The 17,683-nt window shown below is 38.2% G+C and overlaps 1 protein-coding gene across 1 annotated transcript; it reads right to left on the bottom strand.

Moving 5' to 3' along the window:
• Positions 1-678: 678 nt before the first annotated feature.
• On the bottom strand, positions 679-3,758 carry LOC111908290 (patatin-like protein 2). Its single transcript, XM_042897454.1, has 7 exons — positions 3,636-3,758; positions 3,033-3,216; positions 2,760-2,947; positions 2,458-2,622; positions 2,102-2,377; positions 1,384-1,547; positions 679-829 (listed from the first exon to the last, which is right to left on the bottom strand). The coding sequence occupies exons 1-7, from the start codon at positions 3,756-3,758 to the stop codon at positions 679-681; spliced, it is 1,251 nt and encodes a 416-aa protein (XP_042753388.1).
• Between the last annotated feature and the right edge of the window lie 13,925 nt (positions 3,759-17,683).

Here is a 17,683-nt window from a genome sequence, read left to right as displayed (position 1 = left end):
CAACATCTGTAACCCTTGGGAAATGCTCTACGTGCTAATGGGAACCTGCAAACTGAAAATTGAATATTCATTTACAAATAACAATGGTATGATTTTTACATGTAATTTATGAACTATAGATGTGATATCCTATTCGCAAAGAATCAACAAACAACCCACATAATTCACACAGACCAACATTCAAAATTACTAGTGTCGTAATCAGCGATATACGAAATGGATTTTACACTAGGTAAAAATCGACTTTTCAATTAAGATTAAGTCAAAAATTGAAAGTACAAGTGTTATTTTCTATAAAGTTATGAACATAAATGTAATTGAGATGGAGTAATGAAAAGTGTGAGGAATAAAAGCGTGAAAAACAATAGAGATCAAATATCCTCCAACTTTCCTAGTAATCTTCTTACTCTAGATGAACACAAATGTCAAAATCGAAGGGAAAGAGGAGATTAAGAAAGAGAATTAAAAGAGTCCAAATATATAAATTCAAATGTCCTACAGGAATGCATTCATAAAAACCAAAAACCACTTTTTTATTTATATTCGTTTCATTTTCAGAATAAAAATGAAAAATCATACTTTTATTTACATAGTTTATTGAGAGGAAATAATTACGACTAATATAATAAAAAGCAACGATAGACGACTTGGTTATAAGCATGTTTTCATTGCTTTTTCCTATGTAGTGATTTGCTGCAAATTCGGGAGGGACCGAGAAACTGCCCTCAAATACATTCCCGTTCTCCTTGAAACTGAAGCATTGATCTGCACTTCTCGGCTATTGTTGTGTTCTCTCTTAATCTTTTCCTCTGACAGCATTTTCGCAAACCTGATCGATCACGGCATAAACTCAACGTATGAGCATTTTATATATAGGGAAAATGACAAAAATGCACTACCAACTTTTTAGGGTTTACTTGTTGAGTCCATAAAGTTTTTGTCGGACTTTATGGATCTCTAAATAGGATATGATCTGCTTTTTTAGTCTCTATCAACTTGTAATAGGCGGTTCAGTGACCTTTTAGGCCAAAAAAACTTACATTGTGTCCCTATAAAACCAAAAAAATAAGTTCGGGGATCAATATGAATTGAGTGTGAATCGATTTTAGAAGAAAAAGGGAGTTTTTTTTGTACGAATTGATCCTGAACTTATTTTTTTGGCTTTACAGGGACACATTATGAGTTTTTTTTTTTTTTGTCTAAAATGTCACTGAACCGGCTATTACATGTTGACAGGGACTAAAAGAGCAGGTCATATCCTAGTTTAGGGACCCATAAAGCCCGACAAAAACTTGAAGAACTTAACGGGTAAACCCTAAAAAGTTCGTATGACATCTTTGTCATTTTCCGTATTTATATATATGTATGTATAAACTTACGTACCGTATTAGAGCTTTTTCGTTGGTACTGCTATCAGAAAAAGGTTGTTTGCCCATGCCTAACGTTGGAGGTTTTTGCAATAATTCTTTGCCAACTTGAACTAGATCCTCTAAGTTTTTTGTTGTTGCCAGATCCATCGAAGCAACGTCTCCTGTTAATGTGTCATCCTGAACCATTTCAAAGTATCAAATACATGACATATATATGATAGTATATCGTCTATTTTTTTTTTCTTTTTTTTGCATGGTTATAGATAGGGAAAATGACTTAAAAACCCAACGAAGTTTCCAAACCATTCAAAAAATCTCAATCATGTTTTGTGTGTTCAAAAAAACCCAACGAACTTAACCTTTTGTCTAAAAAGTCCAAACAAGTTCCAAACCGTTCAGAAAATTCCAATTTGGTTTTGTTTAAGTTCATTGGGTTTTTTTTTAAACAGTCAAAACATGATTGGAGTTTTTTGAACGTTTTGGAAACTTTGTTGGTCTAACAAGTCATTTTATCGATACAGTAATAAGCCACGTCATCTGTTTCTCTTAATTGACTTTCAGAAAAGTGTAACTTAGTTAGGTTTTTTAGACAAAATGTTAAGTTTGTTAGGTTTTTTTGAACAGACAAAACATGATTGGGGTTTTTTGAATGGTTTGGAAACTTCGTTGGGATTTTAAGTCATTTTCCCTTATAGATATATAGAATAGTCATAAAACAGTCATTATTACACCTGAATTCGAAGATACTTCCCCTCCAAATGAAGGGCTTGCAAGAAAGTCGAGGTATGATAATCGGCTATTCCACTACTTGCTTGAGTAAATACATCTATCAGTGGAATCGAGCCACCACCCACCAGCCACCCGACAACACCCCAATGAGACGATGTATTACCGTCATACTTCTCGATGAATTTTGGTGAGCCTGTCCCCAATGACAATACTAGAAAACCGCCTGTTTTAATGCCTCCTTTTATCTCCTGTGTCACTTCATTTATTGCGACTAAAGTCTGCAAATTAACATACATGCATTTGCATCCATGATCCATTAGAATTAGCTTTGTTAAAAGATCAGTGCAAATGTTGATACCGGATTATTAGCAGTCACCCCGCCATCAATGAGATCGAACTCTCCAATTAGATTCCCTTCAGAATCTTGGTTTCTAAAAGTATGGCAAGGAAGATAAGTTGGCGCCGCTGATGTTCCAATGCATATATCTGCCAACATCACATCTAGACTTGGGTTTTTCTTCAGCTGAAACATGCATGAAGTGTAAGGACACACGAATTGGTCATTTTCTTCTGAAAAGAAAACACACACATGCAGCGACACACATCCCATGCACCTTGATTTGATCAAAAAGATTTTTTTTTTTTTTTTTTTAATTTAACCTGGTAAGTTGAGAAGATGACTGGCTGCAAGCGTTTGATATCGAAAGTTGGGATCACGACATTCGTTAGTGATTCATGGAGACGTGTGTTCCCCAGTATTTCTCGAACAAGTCTATGAAGATAGACTCCATCGTACCTTGGACCAGATAGAGCTTTCAACGCTTTTTCAACAGGAGCAAACGGATTCCTACAAGAAGAATTTAGATTTTAAACACTATTAGCTAGCAATCTCAAAAAGCATGCATGCATTCTTTCTATACAATCAACATATATACTTATGTTGTGGAAAGATCTTAGGACAATGTTCGAGATAGAAGTTTGTGATATCCTTGGCTGCGAATATAGGTCGCTTTTCGTCATTAGGGGAGGTTAACATTGCTGTCACTAGTCCTCCGGTGCTTGTTCCAGAAATCACATCGAAATAATCCGCCAACCTAGCATTCTCGCCATCCAATTTCTGCAAATGTGTTTGGTTTCTTTGTTAAACTCTGTGTGTTTTCGTGCGTGAAAAGATGTTATAAACAACAATCAAATTTCAGTCTTGTATTTAAAGTAAAACAGAGATTGACTAATACTTGTACTTTTTGTTATTCAGTTGTCAATATTTTTTTTAGGTTAAGCAATTTTCCGGGGTAAAGTTTGTTAAGATAAGAAAATTATACAAGATAAGAACACTAATAAAGCTAAGGCAAAAGCAAAAGACTAAGAAGCCAGAAGAAAAGATTTTACGTTAATTAGTGATGTCCATGCATGTTAATATACTAATATTTCTTCATTGGCGTTGTCCATAAACAAGTTTTGTGTTATGAATTGTTGAAATCTGGACGTTGATCTTTGTGTAATTGAGATTTCCAACTAAAGATAGCAAATTTGTACCTGAAGTTCGGTTTCTAGGAAGTCGAGTATAACACTCGGAATTATCCCCCGCACTCCACCTCCATCAATGCTTAGTATGGTTATAAGATCTCCCTGTCCTGATGTTGCTTTTTTGGAGGCCATGAATGATACAAAATGTCACTTTTATCGTGGTGTTGATCAGTTGATGGAAGACCCTTTGGCTTTATTTCTTATATAGAGTGTTATAAAGGAATGTACGATTTAAATTAATTTTATCCATAACATTCTTGTCCTCGATCGTTTCATTATGATCAAGAACTTGTCAAAGATTGTAAAAGGATAATATAGAGTAGATTTATTAGTTACATTATTTCCAAAAGGAATGTAAGATTTTATTCGTTACATTGTTTCCTCGTTTTCAAGGAACTTGTTAGAGGGTGTTATACTCAATTTTGGAAAAGATACCTACCGCCATTTTTAAGTTTTCGCCAATAGGCAATATACAAAGGCGTAATGAAGAATATGTAGAAAAGGAATTAGTAATAGATAAAATAGAATCATAGATAAATCAAATAGAGAAATATAATATCCAAATATATGTAACAAAATAAATCTTACATTCCTTAATCGGTTATATATAACTAATAAACAAATAAAAATACGTAGAAAAGGAATTAGTAGTAGATAAACTAGAATCATAGATAAATCAAATAGAGAAATATAATATCCAAATATATATATAAAAAAATTGAGTTTTAATCCTTTATCGGTTATATATATATATATATATATATATATATATATATATATATATATATATATATATATATATATATATATATATATATATATATATAGGGTTAGGTTCATGTGAAACGGTCTAATTTTGTGAGACCGTGAGACGCATTTTTTTATTTTTTTTATTTTTTTAAATTTTTTTTAGTTAATTCAAATTCCGAAAATAATATTTAAAAAAAGAATTTTTTGATTTTTCCATTTATTTTGCATTTTAAAATTATTTTTAGAATATGTACAGTGTAATATTCTATTTAGAATATTTCACGTATTTTTCAAAAAAAATAGGATTTTTTTTATTTTTTTTTTAGTTAATTCAAGTTCCGAAAATAATATTTAAAAAAAGAATTTTTAGATTTTTCCATTTATTTTGCATTTTAAAATTATTTTTTAGAATATGTCAGTGTAATATTCTATTTAGAATATTTCACGTATTTTTCAAAAAAAAAACGGAATTTTTTTTATTCTTTTTTTTTTAGTTAATTCAAGTTCCGAAAATAATATTTAAAAAAAGAATTTTTGGATTTTTCCATTTATTTTGCATTTTAAAATTATTTTTAGATTTGGTCTCACGGTCTCACAAAATTAGAATGGTCTCAAATGAACCTGAACCTATATATATATATATATATATATATATATATATATATATATATATATATATATATATATATATATATATATATATATAATGCACAGATCTAGATTACCTGATAAATAGAATCAACAGTCATGATCTGAAGGTCTATGATATTACAATAGGGTAGCATGTATCATATAATCACACAAATTTTAGCAAAAGGGTATTTTGGACAATTAACCTACTTTAAAAAATGAAATTTTCAGATTTTAAAGGATCATTAATTCCTTTATTTTTAAAAAATCTGAATTTTTTAAATTAATTCTAATTAAATTTTAATATTATTTTTAATAATAACCGACTTTATTCTGTCAGAATAACAAAAAATCAACAATAAACTAGTAAATAAATTTGTAGTTTTATTCTGGCAGAATATTGTTTAATTCAAGATATTTTTTATATTAAACATGCTTAAATAATTATACAACATATTATTAAGAATAACATTTTCTAAAGAATACGAATTTTATTCTTTATGAATCACTATTTACATTCATCCGTAAAAAAAAAAAAAAAAAAAAAAAAAAAAAAAAAAAAAAAAAAAAAAAAAAAAAAACTATAGACAAATATTACATTCATTCTAGAAAATTTATGACTAATAATGGTTTAAGGATTACATTTATTCTTAAAGATTTTAAATAAAAATAGTTAAAAAAAAATAAAAAAATAAAAAAATAAAAAAAAAAAAAACGCAAAATCTAACAAAAACACTAATACATTCCGAAAGAATAACAATTTATAAATTCTGACAGAATACATTATGCTAGAATACAATACTGTTCTCCATATTTTCTTCATTTTCCACATTAATGACAACCTCTTCAAAACATAAATTCACAAAGAAAACATAATCAACTTTCAAACATTAAAAAATTTAGTGCATTAAATAGAATAAAACAATAAATTCTGATAGAATGTGATATACATTTAAATAGAATATAACTATAATTTCTACAAACCAACATTAACAATCGTCCCTAAACTTGCAATGTATATTATTCTGAAAGAATGTAATGTTTCATTATTTAGGATTTCATTCTATAAAGAATCGAGACCAATAACAAGAATGGAAACCAATTCTATTCTGACAGATTTGATGTAACAGCCTGGAATTTCAAATATTGATATAATTATGATTTGGGGGTGTTTTAAGAAGGGACTCGGCGAGTTGGAGCCTTAACTCGCCGAGTAGAATCGCAGACTTGGTCGCGGGTTCGCGACTGGACTCGACGAGTCCAGATATGGACTCGGCGAGTCGACGCTGTTCAGCAGAAACCCTAACCGTTTGGTGTTGGGTTGTATATAACGCCTCTTAGGCCGTCATTGTCCGTCTTTTGGTCGATTGAGAAGCACCCTAAGCGGCTGTGGGCATCTAGAGCCAGATTGAAGGCCATTGGTGACTTGAAGAAATTGTGGTGCAAAGAGGGAAGGGTTTTGGCTAAAGGAACTACAAGGGATTCGAGTTCTGAGGTTTGGGGACACAGAGAGTGTGTTATTCAGGTAATAATCCGGATCATTTCTATTATATTGATGTGTGCATGAATCTAGGGTTTATGGAACCCATTTGGTGAATAGATGGATTATTACTTTGTTAATCAAACGGATATAACCCTGTATTAGGACCTTAGAGATCCAGAAGGTTCCATGCTTGTGTATTTCGGAACCATAATTGTCCCAGGAAGCAGTTTGATCGACTGCATGGCATGGACTCGACGAGTCTGATGAACAGACTCGGCGAGTAGCTTGAAGAATAACTGGGACTCGTCGAGTTGTTCTTCAGACTCGGCGAGTTGAGTCGGGGTGGCCCCGTGATTCTTCCAGGAGGAACTCGTCGAGTAAAAAGGGGATACTCGACGTGTAGAAAGGGAATCTTAAGGAATCGGTGAGTCAAGGGCGAGTGGACTCAGAGTCGTTGAACTCAGCGAGTCTTGGGGTGACTCGGCGAGTTAGGTCGCGGGTTAAGCGAAGTTCTGAGTATGGGGACTCGGCGAGTCACAGGGTTGACTCGACGAGTAGGGTCAGTCAGGGGTTGACTTTGACCTTGTCTTTGACCAAGGATTGACCAGTGGTTCCAGGGGTATTTTGGTAATTGTTGTTATTGTTTGGGTTCAGTGCATTGGTGACTATCCATAGGTGGAGATCGTATCAGTGATCGGAGCAGCTTGAGCTATCTGTTCAGTCGGCAGTTTCGAGGTGAGTTATCCTCACTATATCGCTAGGGTTTATGGCACTAAGGCCGACCCTTTTATCGGATGGAAATCCGGGTAGTTGTAAGTTGTTATATGTTATGGGCCGGAAGGCAATATGTTACGGGCCGGAAGGCGATTATGTTGTGTGACGGACCGGAAGGTTAGGGCCTGGAAAGGCGTATATGTGGTTGGTATTCTGGGGGTATCTCACTAAGCTTTCGGGCTTACAGTTGTGGTTTTATGTTTCAGGTTCTCAAGAGTCTGTGGCAAGGCAAAGGCGTGATCGTACCGTTCCTCGCATTGATGTTTTATAATATGAACCTGGGAAATTACTCTGTTTAATAATGTATTGAAAACCTTTTTGTAACAACGTTAATAAAATGGGTGATTTTGAAAAGTTTTAATTGTTTTGAAATTTTGGATGTTACAAGTTGGTATCAGAGCCTTGGTTTGAGTGAATTGGGGAAACATCCGTGTGACTCCAGTCTCAAATCGAGGAGGATTTTAAAAAGAGAAATTAAAATGGTTTTCAAATTTAGTAAAAGGAGGACGCGGAGGTACGATCAGCCAGAGCCAGTAAGTAACCCCAAGATACCACACATGATATTGTTTATTTGAGCTTGATAGAACAGCATGCTAGAGTTAGGCTAGGGATCTTCAGGAATTCATGATAATGTTGCCTGATATGTGATGCCTGTAGCCTAGGGTCCCTTATGGGATGTTCTCAGTGTTCCTCTAGTGTTAAGGGTTGATAGTTGTTATGCATGTTCCCTAGGGTATTGTGGTAGTACTTCATACAAATATGGGTAGGTGTGGAAGGTAGTATGGGCCCGTACTACTGAAAGCACAGGACCCATACGCGTATCAGGGAAGCCATGATCTCTAGGGTAGGGTTGCGAGAGTTGGATCCCAGGATTTTGGGAAGTGTCTGAGATGGGTAGGGTGTCTTCGACATGGAGATTTCGAGGCATGATGATAGTGGATCCGGATCAGGATCGGGAGCTGGAGAGCGAGTTCCGGGTGGATCAGTGCAGTCGGAGGTTATCGATCGGACGAGCACGAGCGAGCGGGATGCGAGGATTCGCGAGATCCTGCATGATGAGGTTGCTGCATTGTTCCGGGCTGAGTTGCCGGAGATGTTTGGGTCGATCAAGACCGCCATGATTGAGTATTTCGACGAGCGATATGCGGCTCTCGCAGAGACGGTTGTCGCGGCGGCTACAACGGCTGTAGCAGCGACGAGGGGAGGAGCTAGTCGGGGTTTTCAGTATCGGGACTTCTATTATACGAAGCCTCCCACATTCGATAGGGTTCAGGACCCGAGTGTTGCTATGGGATGGTTATCAGATGTGGAGGGGTATTTCTCCACGAGTTTATGCCCCGCTGATCAGAGGGTGAGGTGTGCTCTGAACCTGTTGAGGCTAGGAGCGAAGGATTTATGGAGATTGACCACGGGGTCATATTTCGACGCACAGAGGGCTGCGGTTTCAGGGGATCAGTTCAGAGAGACGTTCAGTACTTGCTATGTTCCGCGGGATAAAAAGGAGAGATTGGCTCAGAAGTTCCTTGAGCTGAAGCAGGATTGGGAGTCGGTGACTGAGAGCACCAGGATGTTTATTGAGAGGGCGATGTTTTGCCCTGAGTTCGCTTCGGAACAGGCTCAGATGTCCCGATATCTGAGTATGCTCAAGAGGGATATCAGACAGTTCGTGTCTGCATAGAGGTGTGAGACCTTGTTGGAGTTGCAGGAGGCCGCCATGTGGCGTGAGTTAGAGGTTGAAGTTGCAGTTGCGTGAGCTGAGGCAGGCCCCGATGCAGTCGCAGTCGGCGCCGAAACGGTTCAGGACCGTAGATGTTAGAATGGGGGATCGGAGCGGCCACACTTGTGGGAAGTGTGGGAGGGGTTACACCGGAGCTTGCTGGTCCGGTGGTGCATGCCGCAAGTACGGAAAGGAGGGGCACGGTGCACGGGATTGTCGGCAGTCAGTGCCAATTCGGGATTTGAGGATTTGTTATCAGTGTCGGCAGGTTGGACATTTGAGGGTCAACCGTCCACAGCTTTCTGCAGGACCGGTGCAGGCTCTAGCACCGGCCACCTCGAGGAGTTCAGGAGGAGGACAGGATGGAGCGGAGCTCAAGGGCTTAGGGTCGTGCTTATCGGCTTGCGGCGGAGGGAGATGGAGCAGTGCCGGAGGCAGCTGCGGGTATGAGGCTTTCTTAATGTCTTGATTGGCTTGTGTTGATTGTGACGTATTGTTCGTGCTGGTATCTTGTGTGGATTTCGATGCGGTATTCGTTGTTTCGCGGGTTTGGCATGGTTATGAATTGGTGCTTCAGGTTTTCGCCTTGGCATTCGTTGTTCCCTGATGGTCTGGTATGGTTATAGTTTGGTGTTTTGGTGCCGGTAGTCTTGTGCGGTTTTCGATGTGGTATTCATCCTTTGGCAGGTTGTGGGTTGGTTACGAGTTATTGTTTGGGGATTTCGTTGGTCATCGTTCGTGAGGATTGTTAGTGGAAATGCGGCATTGGGTTGAATGTCGGGTAGCAATTGCAGTCGTAGAGGGGATAATGGAAAGACCGGATTCTTTTGAGTGGATTGATCAGGGAGGAGATGTGTGTTGCTGAGGGTCGCTTATGCTGGTGGGAAGCAGTCAGTGTGTAAATGTTCTCTTTGTGCAGGATTGTTCTGAAGGGTCGTTAATGACGATCGGTGGCAGTTAGTCAGTGCTTTAGTGGGGGAGAATTGGAGAATTCTCCAGGAGATCGATGTGTATGTGAGAGTGCTTAGCTGTTGGGATTCAGCAGTGTTGTCAGCTCAGAGTATAGGCCGACGAGAGCGGGTGTCGAGTATGCGGGGCGGGATACAGACCTAGGGCATTTGACTGTGGAGGCCGGGATCAAGCCTGAGTAAGTAATCGGGGTTATGCGATCAGAGTATTTGTATGTTTGAGGTACGTGATGGGTTGTACTGCATTAATCCCACGGGATTATGTTGTGCATGTTTCTAGAGCTGGAACCGGAAGGTTCCCAGCGTTAGAACCTGAGGGTTCGCAGAGTTTGGGTGTACGGACCCACAGAGATATAGCCTCGAGTGGCTAGTATGTGTTATGAGAGTCGGTCCAGTCATGCTGGAGACTCTGTTGGTATTGCTGGATCAGTTTGAGATTGCGGATCGTGTATGTTACAGTGTGATTGCATTGGAAGGTCTGGCCCCGGGTTAGTAATCTTGTTTAGCTGAGGCAGTGATGTTGATGAGTGGAGAGAGTGCATGGGATTGAGAGCCCCTGCAAGGATAACCAGGGTATGTGAATAACGGTTACGAAAAAGGGTGGTATCGCTTGGGGCAAGCACAGTGGCACCGGTTGGAGTGGCATTATGGCCAAGAGGGTCCTTTGGAAGGAAAAAGGGAAAGGTGTGTAACTCCGAAGGGGAGTGCAAGTTCACAGGAATGAAAGCTACAGAGCAGAATTATGGTTAGAGTATTTCGAGTATGGCTTTGAGCATCGTGTCCGCGACAGCGAAGTAGGAACCCATCTGGTTTGGGGATGTCTGTGGAGGCTCAGAAGGGATGCAGGGGGAGAGAGAATCTTAAATTCTCAGTGTGATTCTGATCAGAGTGTAGGAGGGATGTAGTGGTTCATCTTGGGAGATGTTCGAGGATATCATCAGTGTATTGGGTCTTCCAACCTGCGGGTGTTGGGACTAGTTCAGTAGGTGTATGTGATGGCAAGAGGAGGGCTTGTGAGAGTTGCTCTGAGAGGGAGAATGGACCTCTCAGTTGGTCCGGAATGGACAAAGTGGGCTTTGGATCGGGGATTCGGTGGTTCATGGTTCCCTAACCCTTATGGGTCGAGTGATTGTTGAGATTTTGAGCAGAGTTGCATCTTGGGTAATTCTCGGTTACAGAGAGCGATGGACAGTACAGAGATTGGGCTTCAGTCGACAGAGCAGATTCAGCAGATGAGACAGAGGTTATTGACCGCCCAGAGCCGACAGGAAAAGTTATGCAGACAGCCACCGATCCGAGCTTGAGTTTCAGGTCGGCGACTTCGTACTTCTGAAGGCCTCTCCTTAGAGAGGAGTGATTCGATTCAAGAAGAGGGGCAAGTTGGGGCCCCGATATTGGGCCATTTCGGGTGATTGCAAGGATAGGCCGGGTAGCCTATCGGTTGGAGTTGCTCACGGATTTGAGACAAATCCATGATATTTTTCATGTGTCGCAATTAAGGAAGTACATGGCCGATGAGTCGGCAGTGGATCCATTTAGAAGACATTCAGGTGGATGCAAGCCTGAATTACACCGAGAAGCCAGTGGTCATCAGAGAACGGAAGATCGAGGTTCTGAGGAATAAGGAGATACCTCGGGTGTTAGTTCAGTGGCAGCACCGGAGGGGATCGGAAATGAACTGTGATCTGGAACGTGATATGTGGGAGCAGCATTCGGGGCTATTTTCAGAGTGAGACTTCGAGGGCGAAGTCTAGTTCTAGTGGGGGAGAGTTGTAACAGCCCGGAATTTCAAATATTGATATAATTATGATTTGGGGGTGTTTTAAGAAGGGACTCGGCGAGTTGGAGCCTTAACTCGCCGAGTAGAATCGCAGACTTGGTCGCGGGTTCGCGACTGGACTCGACGAGTCCAGATATGGACTCGGCGAGTCGACGTTGTTCAGCAGAAACCCTAACCGTTTGGTGTTGGGTTGTATATAACGCCTCTTAGGCCGTCATTGTCCGTCTTTTGGTCGATTGAGAAGCACCCTAAGCGGCTGTGGGCATCTAGAGCCAGATTGAAGGCCATTGGTGACTTGAAGAAATTGTGGTGCAAAGAGGGAAGGGTTTTGGCTAAAGGAACTACAAGGGATTCGAGTTCTGAGGTTTGGGGACACAGAGAGTGTGTTATTCAGGTAATAATCCGGATCATTTCTGTTATATTGATGTGTGCATGAATCTAGGGTTTATGGAACCCATTTGGTGAATAGATGGATTATTACTTTGTTAATCAAACGGATATAACCCTGTATTAGGACCTTAGAGATCCAGAAGGTTCCATGCTTGTGTATTTCGGAACCATAATTGTCCCAGGAAGCAGTTTGATCGACTGCATGGCATGGACTCGACGAGTCTGATGAACAGACTCGGCGAGTAGCTTGAAGAATAACTGGGACTCGTCGAGTTGTTCTTCAGACTCGACGAGTTGAGTCGGGGTGGCCCCGCGATTCTTCCAGGAGGAACTCGTCGAGTAAAAAGGGGATACTCGACGTGTAGAAAGGGAATCTTAAGGAATCGGTGAGTCAAGGGCGAGTGGACTCAGAGTCGTTGAACTCGGCGAGTCTTGGGGTGACTCGGCGAGTTAGGTCGCGGGTTAAGCGAAGTTCTGAGTATGGGGACTCGGCGAGTCACAGGGTTGACTCGACGAGTAGGGTCAGTCAGGGGTTGACTTTGACCTTGTCTTTGACCAAGGATTGACCAGTGGTTCCAGGGGTATTTTGGTAATTGTTGTTATTGTTTGGGTTCAGTGCATTGGTGACTATCCAGAGGTGGAGATCGTATCAGTGATCGGAGCAGCTTGAGCTATCTGTTCAGTCGGCAGTTTCGAGGTGAGTTATCCTCACTATATCGCTAGGGTTTATGGCACTAAGGCCGACCCTTTTATCGGATGGAAATCCGGGTAGTTGTAAGTTGTTATATGTTATGGGCCGGAAGGCATTACTATGTGGACAGGAAGGTCATGGCCTGGAAAGGCGTATGTATGCGTCTAGTATGTTGACTGATTCATAGAGTAATGTTATGATAGTGACCGGTTAGACCAGTATCTTGTAAGAGTAATGCTATGATATGTGATATGTATGTTATATGTGGTAAGCTAATTGTTATATGTGTGCTATGTATGTCATGGGCCGGAAGGCGATTATATTATGGGCCGGAAGGCAATATGTTACGGGCCGGAAGGCGATTATGTTGTGTGACGGACCGGAAGGTCAGGGCCTGGAAAGGCGTATATGTGGTTGGTATTCTGGGGGTATCTCACTAAGCTTTCGGGCTTACAGTTGTGGTTTTATGTTTCAGGTTCTCAAGAGTCTGTGGCAAGGCAAAGGCGTGATCGTACCGTTCCTCGCATTGATGTTTTATAATATGAACCTGGGAAATTACTCTGTTTAATAATGTATTGAAAACCTTTTTGTAACAACGTTAATAAAATGGGTGATTTTGAAAAGTTTTAATTGTTTTGAAATTTTGGATGTTACATTTGATTACGGCAATCCACTGTTTAAGTTGACAAGGAATTCAAGATTCTATTATGAAAAAACTAGAATTCGATATTCCATTCTAGAATGGAAACCAATTCTATTATAAACAAGAATGGAAACCAAATCTATCATAAACAAGAATGGAAACCAATTCTATTATAAAATTAGAATTCGATATTTCATTCTAGAATCGAGACCAATAACAAGAATGAAAATCAATTCTATTATAAACACGATTTGAGCAAATAAACAGGTTGATTCAATGATAATGAGAAGATTATAGAGATAAGATTGTGTACCTTGACACAGATTTTCCAATCAATGTGTGGCCTCTTGAACTTCTTGACCCTTTTCTTGACGGTCTTCTTATCAAGCTTTGGAATCGTCATTAGTAACTATAAACAAGAGATAAAGAAACCACGATCAATTTTTTTTCTTGTAGCTTTAAAGAAGCATCAATCAACTTCAAATTCAGATAACAGATGTAATAATATGAGAGCTCAAAAACATTAATCAAATCTACAACCGTATTAAGATCTAAAAGAAAATATTGTCATGTACTTCAACAAATTATCAAGCTCAAAATGCTATGGAATTATTCAATATGAACCAAATATACATACACATATCTCATTATAGTAACATATTTACAACATCGATAACTAAAAAAAAATTGATTGCATACACTGGGTTAAAACACTTAAAACTTGTTGAAATTTAGATTCAATGAATCAACAGAGAACAAGTAATGAACATATATCCTTTTTCAAAAATGCTTCCAATATGTTACAAGATCTACAAACAACAAGTAGAGATACAATATTTCGTTTACAGTTAGATGTAATAGGAGATAACGAAGGGTAAATGAGGAAAAGTGAACCTGATGGACTTCTTCAACAAATAGCCTGGAAAGAAAGATCCCGATCCCGATGAAACGTGAACCTGACCGCCAACCTCCTCCGCCTGCAACTTCTAGCGCATCTCGGGGCCTGCGAATGAAATTGCGGCGACGATTGATGCGACCGAGCCCTCTAATGACTACCATTGTTGTTCCATCAAATGTTTCGGCTCCTAGTGCGGATACAGTTAGGGTTCTTCGATTGATTAGTTTGTAGGATTTAGGATTAGGATTGGAGAATTGGGTGGTGGTGAAATAGACATTGTGGGAGAAAAGGGCGGAGGAGACGAAGGGGAAAGATGATCTACAAAATGTAATTAACAGATAATTGATACTAAATCATCCCCTGTCTTCAAATCGAACCCCTTCCTCATCAAGATTTGTGTCGAAGCTATCTCTAATCAAACATCCATCGGTGTTCAAACTGAAACGAAAATTTGTAAGATGAAGGCTGATTGAAATGGTTTAGATCGATTACAGCAGATGGAAATGATGGCAGGAAACGAAAGGGAAGAACTAGGTCAAATATATTTACTTTATTTCCACAAGTGTTTGTTCCTGAACGACGGAAGTGTAGGATTTCAATTAAATGATTTTCTTAATTAAAAGTACAAAATGTTCAAAATACCCTTTATTGATTTATTTAATTATTTATTATTTCTTGAATTCTCATTGGTGCATTTAGGCACACAATATTTGTTGGAAACATTTGAACATATCTCTCTCTGTCTCTCTCTCTCTCTCTCTCTCTCTCTCTATATATATATATATATATATATATATATATATATATATATATATATATATATATATATATATATATATATATATATATAGGGTTGAGATCGGTTGAGAACTCAAAGTTTCCCGAAAACTAAAAGTAGAGCGTTTGATCAAAAATAATTTGTTAAGGACATGATCGTCATCTTACCAATCTCATTTAATGTTTAATTTTTTTGTGTTATTTAATATATTAATATAAATGTCTAAAAATTAACAAAATAACTAAAAATTTTGGATTTATTTTAAAAATAATAATAATAATTTTCGACTTTTTTAAAAAATGGAGATTTTTAATTTTTTTCAAAAAACATGAATTTTTCAAAAAAAATTAAAAAATAATAATTTTTAAAAAACCGCATCTTTTTTTAAAAAAAATGCATTTTTTCTAGAAAAAAACTATATTTTTTTTCAAAAAAATTGCATTTTTTTCTAAAAAAAACTACATTTTTTTCAAAAAAAAAAAAAAAAAAAAAAAAAAAAAAAAAAAAAAACTACGATTTTTATAAAAAAGTGCAATTTTTTTCAAAACTACATTTTTTTAACAAAAAAATCAACGTTTTAGGTGCATATAGGCATATTTTTTCAAATGCATATATGCATATTTCTTATACTATAATATTCGTAAGTAAATTATAATAAAATCTCATTTTTATTAATCAATCTATAAACATAATACAAGTATTTTATTCGATACAAAATAAAATCTAAAAAAACTACAAAGATTCATAGTGTTATCATTTCTTCATATCAAGATTTCCATAAATTCTTCAATTATCACTTTTCACCTCTTCAATATTTTCCAAAAATTCTTCAAAATCTACAAGAAAATAAAAAAAAATTGATTAATGCAAGAACACGCATATGTATATATCATGTAAGATTCACATGTGATTATATAATGTGATATTCACATGTGATTGTATCTTTTAAGATTTAAATGTGAAATTCACAAGAAATTTTTAAAAAATAATTAACAAAGAACACTTACACAAAATGCATGTGTGCATATAGACGTAATTCATATGTGATTCACTTGTGTTGTACATGTGAATCACATATAATTCACTTGTGAATTACATGTGAATCACACGTAATTGATGTGTGATTCACTTGTGATTTACATGTGAATTACATGTGATTTACATGTGAATCACATATAATTCATATGTGATTAACTTGTGAATCATATGTAATTCATAGGTAATTCACTTGTAATTTACATGTGAATCACAAATTAATCATATGTGAATCACATGTAATTCATATGTGAATTACATGTTATTTACATGTGAATCACATGTAATTCATATTTACATGTGAATCATATGTGAATTACATGTTATTTTGTAGCACCTGGTTCTTGGTACGTATTCTGTTATTAAATCTTCTTTTATTTTTGCATTTTTAGCCTTGGACTCGGCGAGTCGAAGGACTGACTCGCCGAGTAGAAGCGGGATGAGACGCGGAGTCTAAGTTGCGGACTCGGCGAGTCGGGTCCCGGACTCGGCAAGTAGCCGCTGTCTGGACAAAAACCCTAATCCAGGGGTTTACACCTTATTTAAACGACCTTATGTAGCCTCCACTCCCCCTTTATGCTCCCAAACACTTCTCATAGCAAACCTTAGCCGTTTTTGAGGAAATCCAAGGCTTTTGAGTGATTCTTGTGAGTTTTGACCTCAAGGAAGAAGGAAGAGCATAGAAGGATCAAGAGGAGACTGAAGGATTCGAGTTTGGTTCACCATTTGCAGTCTACAGAAGTTATAAAGTCTGAACCTTGCTCACTCATTTGTTAGATCCCTCTTTGGGGTGATTTAGGGCTTTTATAAGCCATTTTTGGTGGCCAACCATGTTTGCAAACATGGCTGGGGGTTTGAGCTTCTGGATCATGTCATTATTGGAGTCACAAGACAGATTTGGGTTGCTTTTGCACTCAAGGAAGGCCCCATGCAACAAAATAACCATTTTAGAGCCTTTTAAGCTCAAAAGTCCCATGCATGCATGTAAAGTTTGTAACTTTACGTGCTAGATCGAGTTTAGGGGCCTGGATCTATCTTTTGGTCAAGTGTTGTACATCAGACATCGAAGTTTTAAAGAGGGGATGTAACCGACTCGGCGAGTCCATTCCTGGACTCGGCGAGCCCAAGGGTTCTGTCCTATATCAGTGAGGGTCAAAAGGACCAGATGATTTGGGAGAGGTTTTAGGGAGTCCCGGGGAGTGACCCAACGTTCTGAACTAAGCAAATTGTTCTGGAAATTCATGGTACTCGGCGAGTGCATGAATGGACTCGGCGAGTCCAAGGCAATCTTCATAGAACTCGACGAGTTGTTCATCAACTCAGCGAGTCGAGGACAAAACGTGTTCATCGGATGTAGAGTAACTCGAAGAGTTGTTCATATAACTCGGCGAGTTAAGGGCAGGACATGAGTATCAGTTGATGATGAACTCGACGAGTTGTTCATACAACTCGGCGAGTCGGATGAGGATTCATTCGGTGTTCATTTAGAAGGAAAACCTGTCGAGTCATTGCCTAACTCG

This window comes from Lactuca sativa, chromosome 1 (genome assembly GCF_002870075.4).
Source record: "Lactuca sativa cultivar Salinas chromosome 1, Lsat_Salinas_v11, whole genome shotgun sequence".
Taxonomy (NCBI): domain Eukaryota; kingdom Viridiplantae; phylum Streptophyta; class Magnoliopsida; order Asterales; family Asteraceae; genus Lactuca; species Lactuca sativa.
The sequence above is the reverse complement of the archived record's forward strand: the minus strand, read 5'-3'. Positions and strand labels throughout refer to the sequence as shown.

Excerpts from the sequence above, each read along its gene's own strand:
- LOC111908290 (XM_042897454.1), bottom strand. The coding sequence starts at position 3,758 with ATGGCCTCCAAAAAAGCAACATCAGGACAGGGAGATCTTATAACCATA. Across the intron at positions 2,948-3,032 it reads GATCTTTCCACAACATAAGT|GGAATCCGTTTGCTCCTGTT; the intron begins ATATATGTTGAT and ends ATTCTTCTTGTA. Across the intron at positions 2,378-2,457 it reads GGGTGACTGCTAATAATCCG|ACTTTAGTCGCAATAAATGA; the intron begins GTATCAACATTT and ends GTTAATTTGCAG.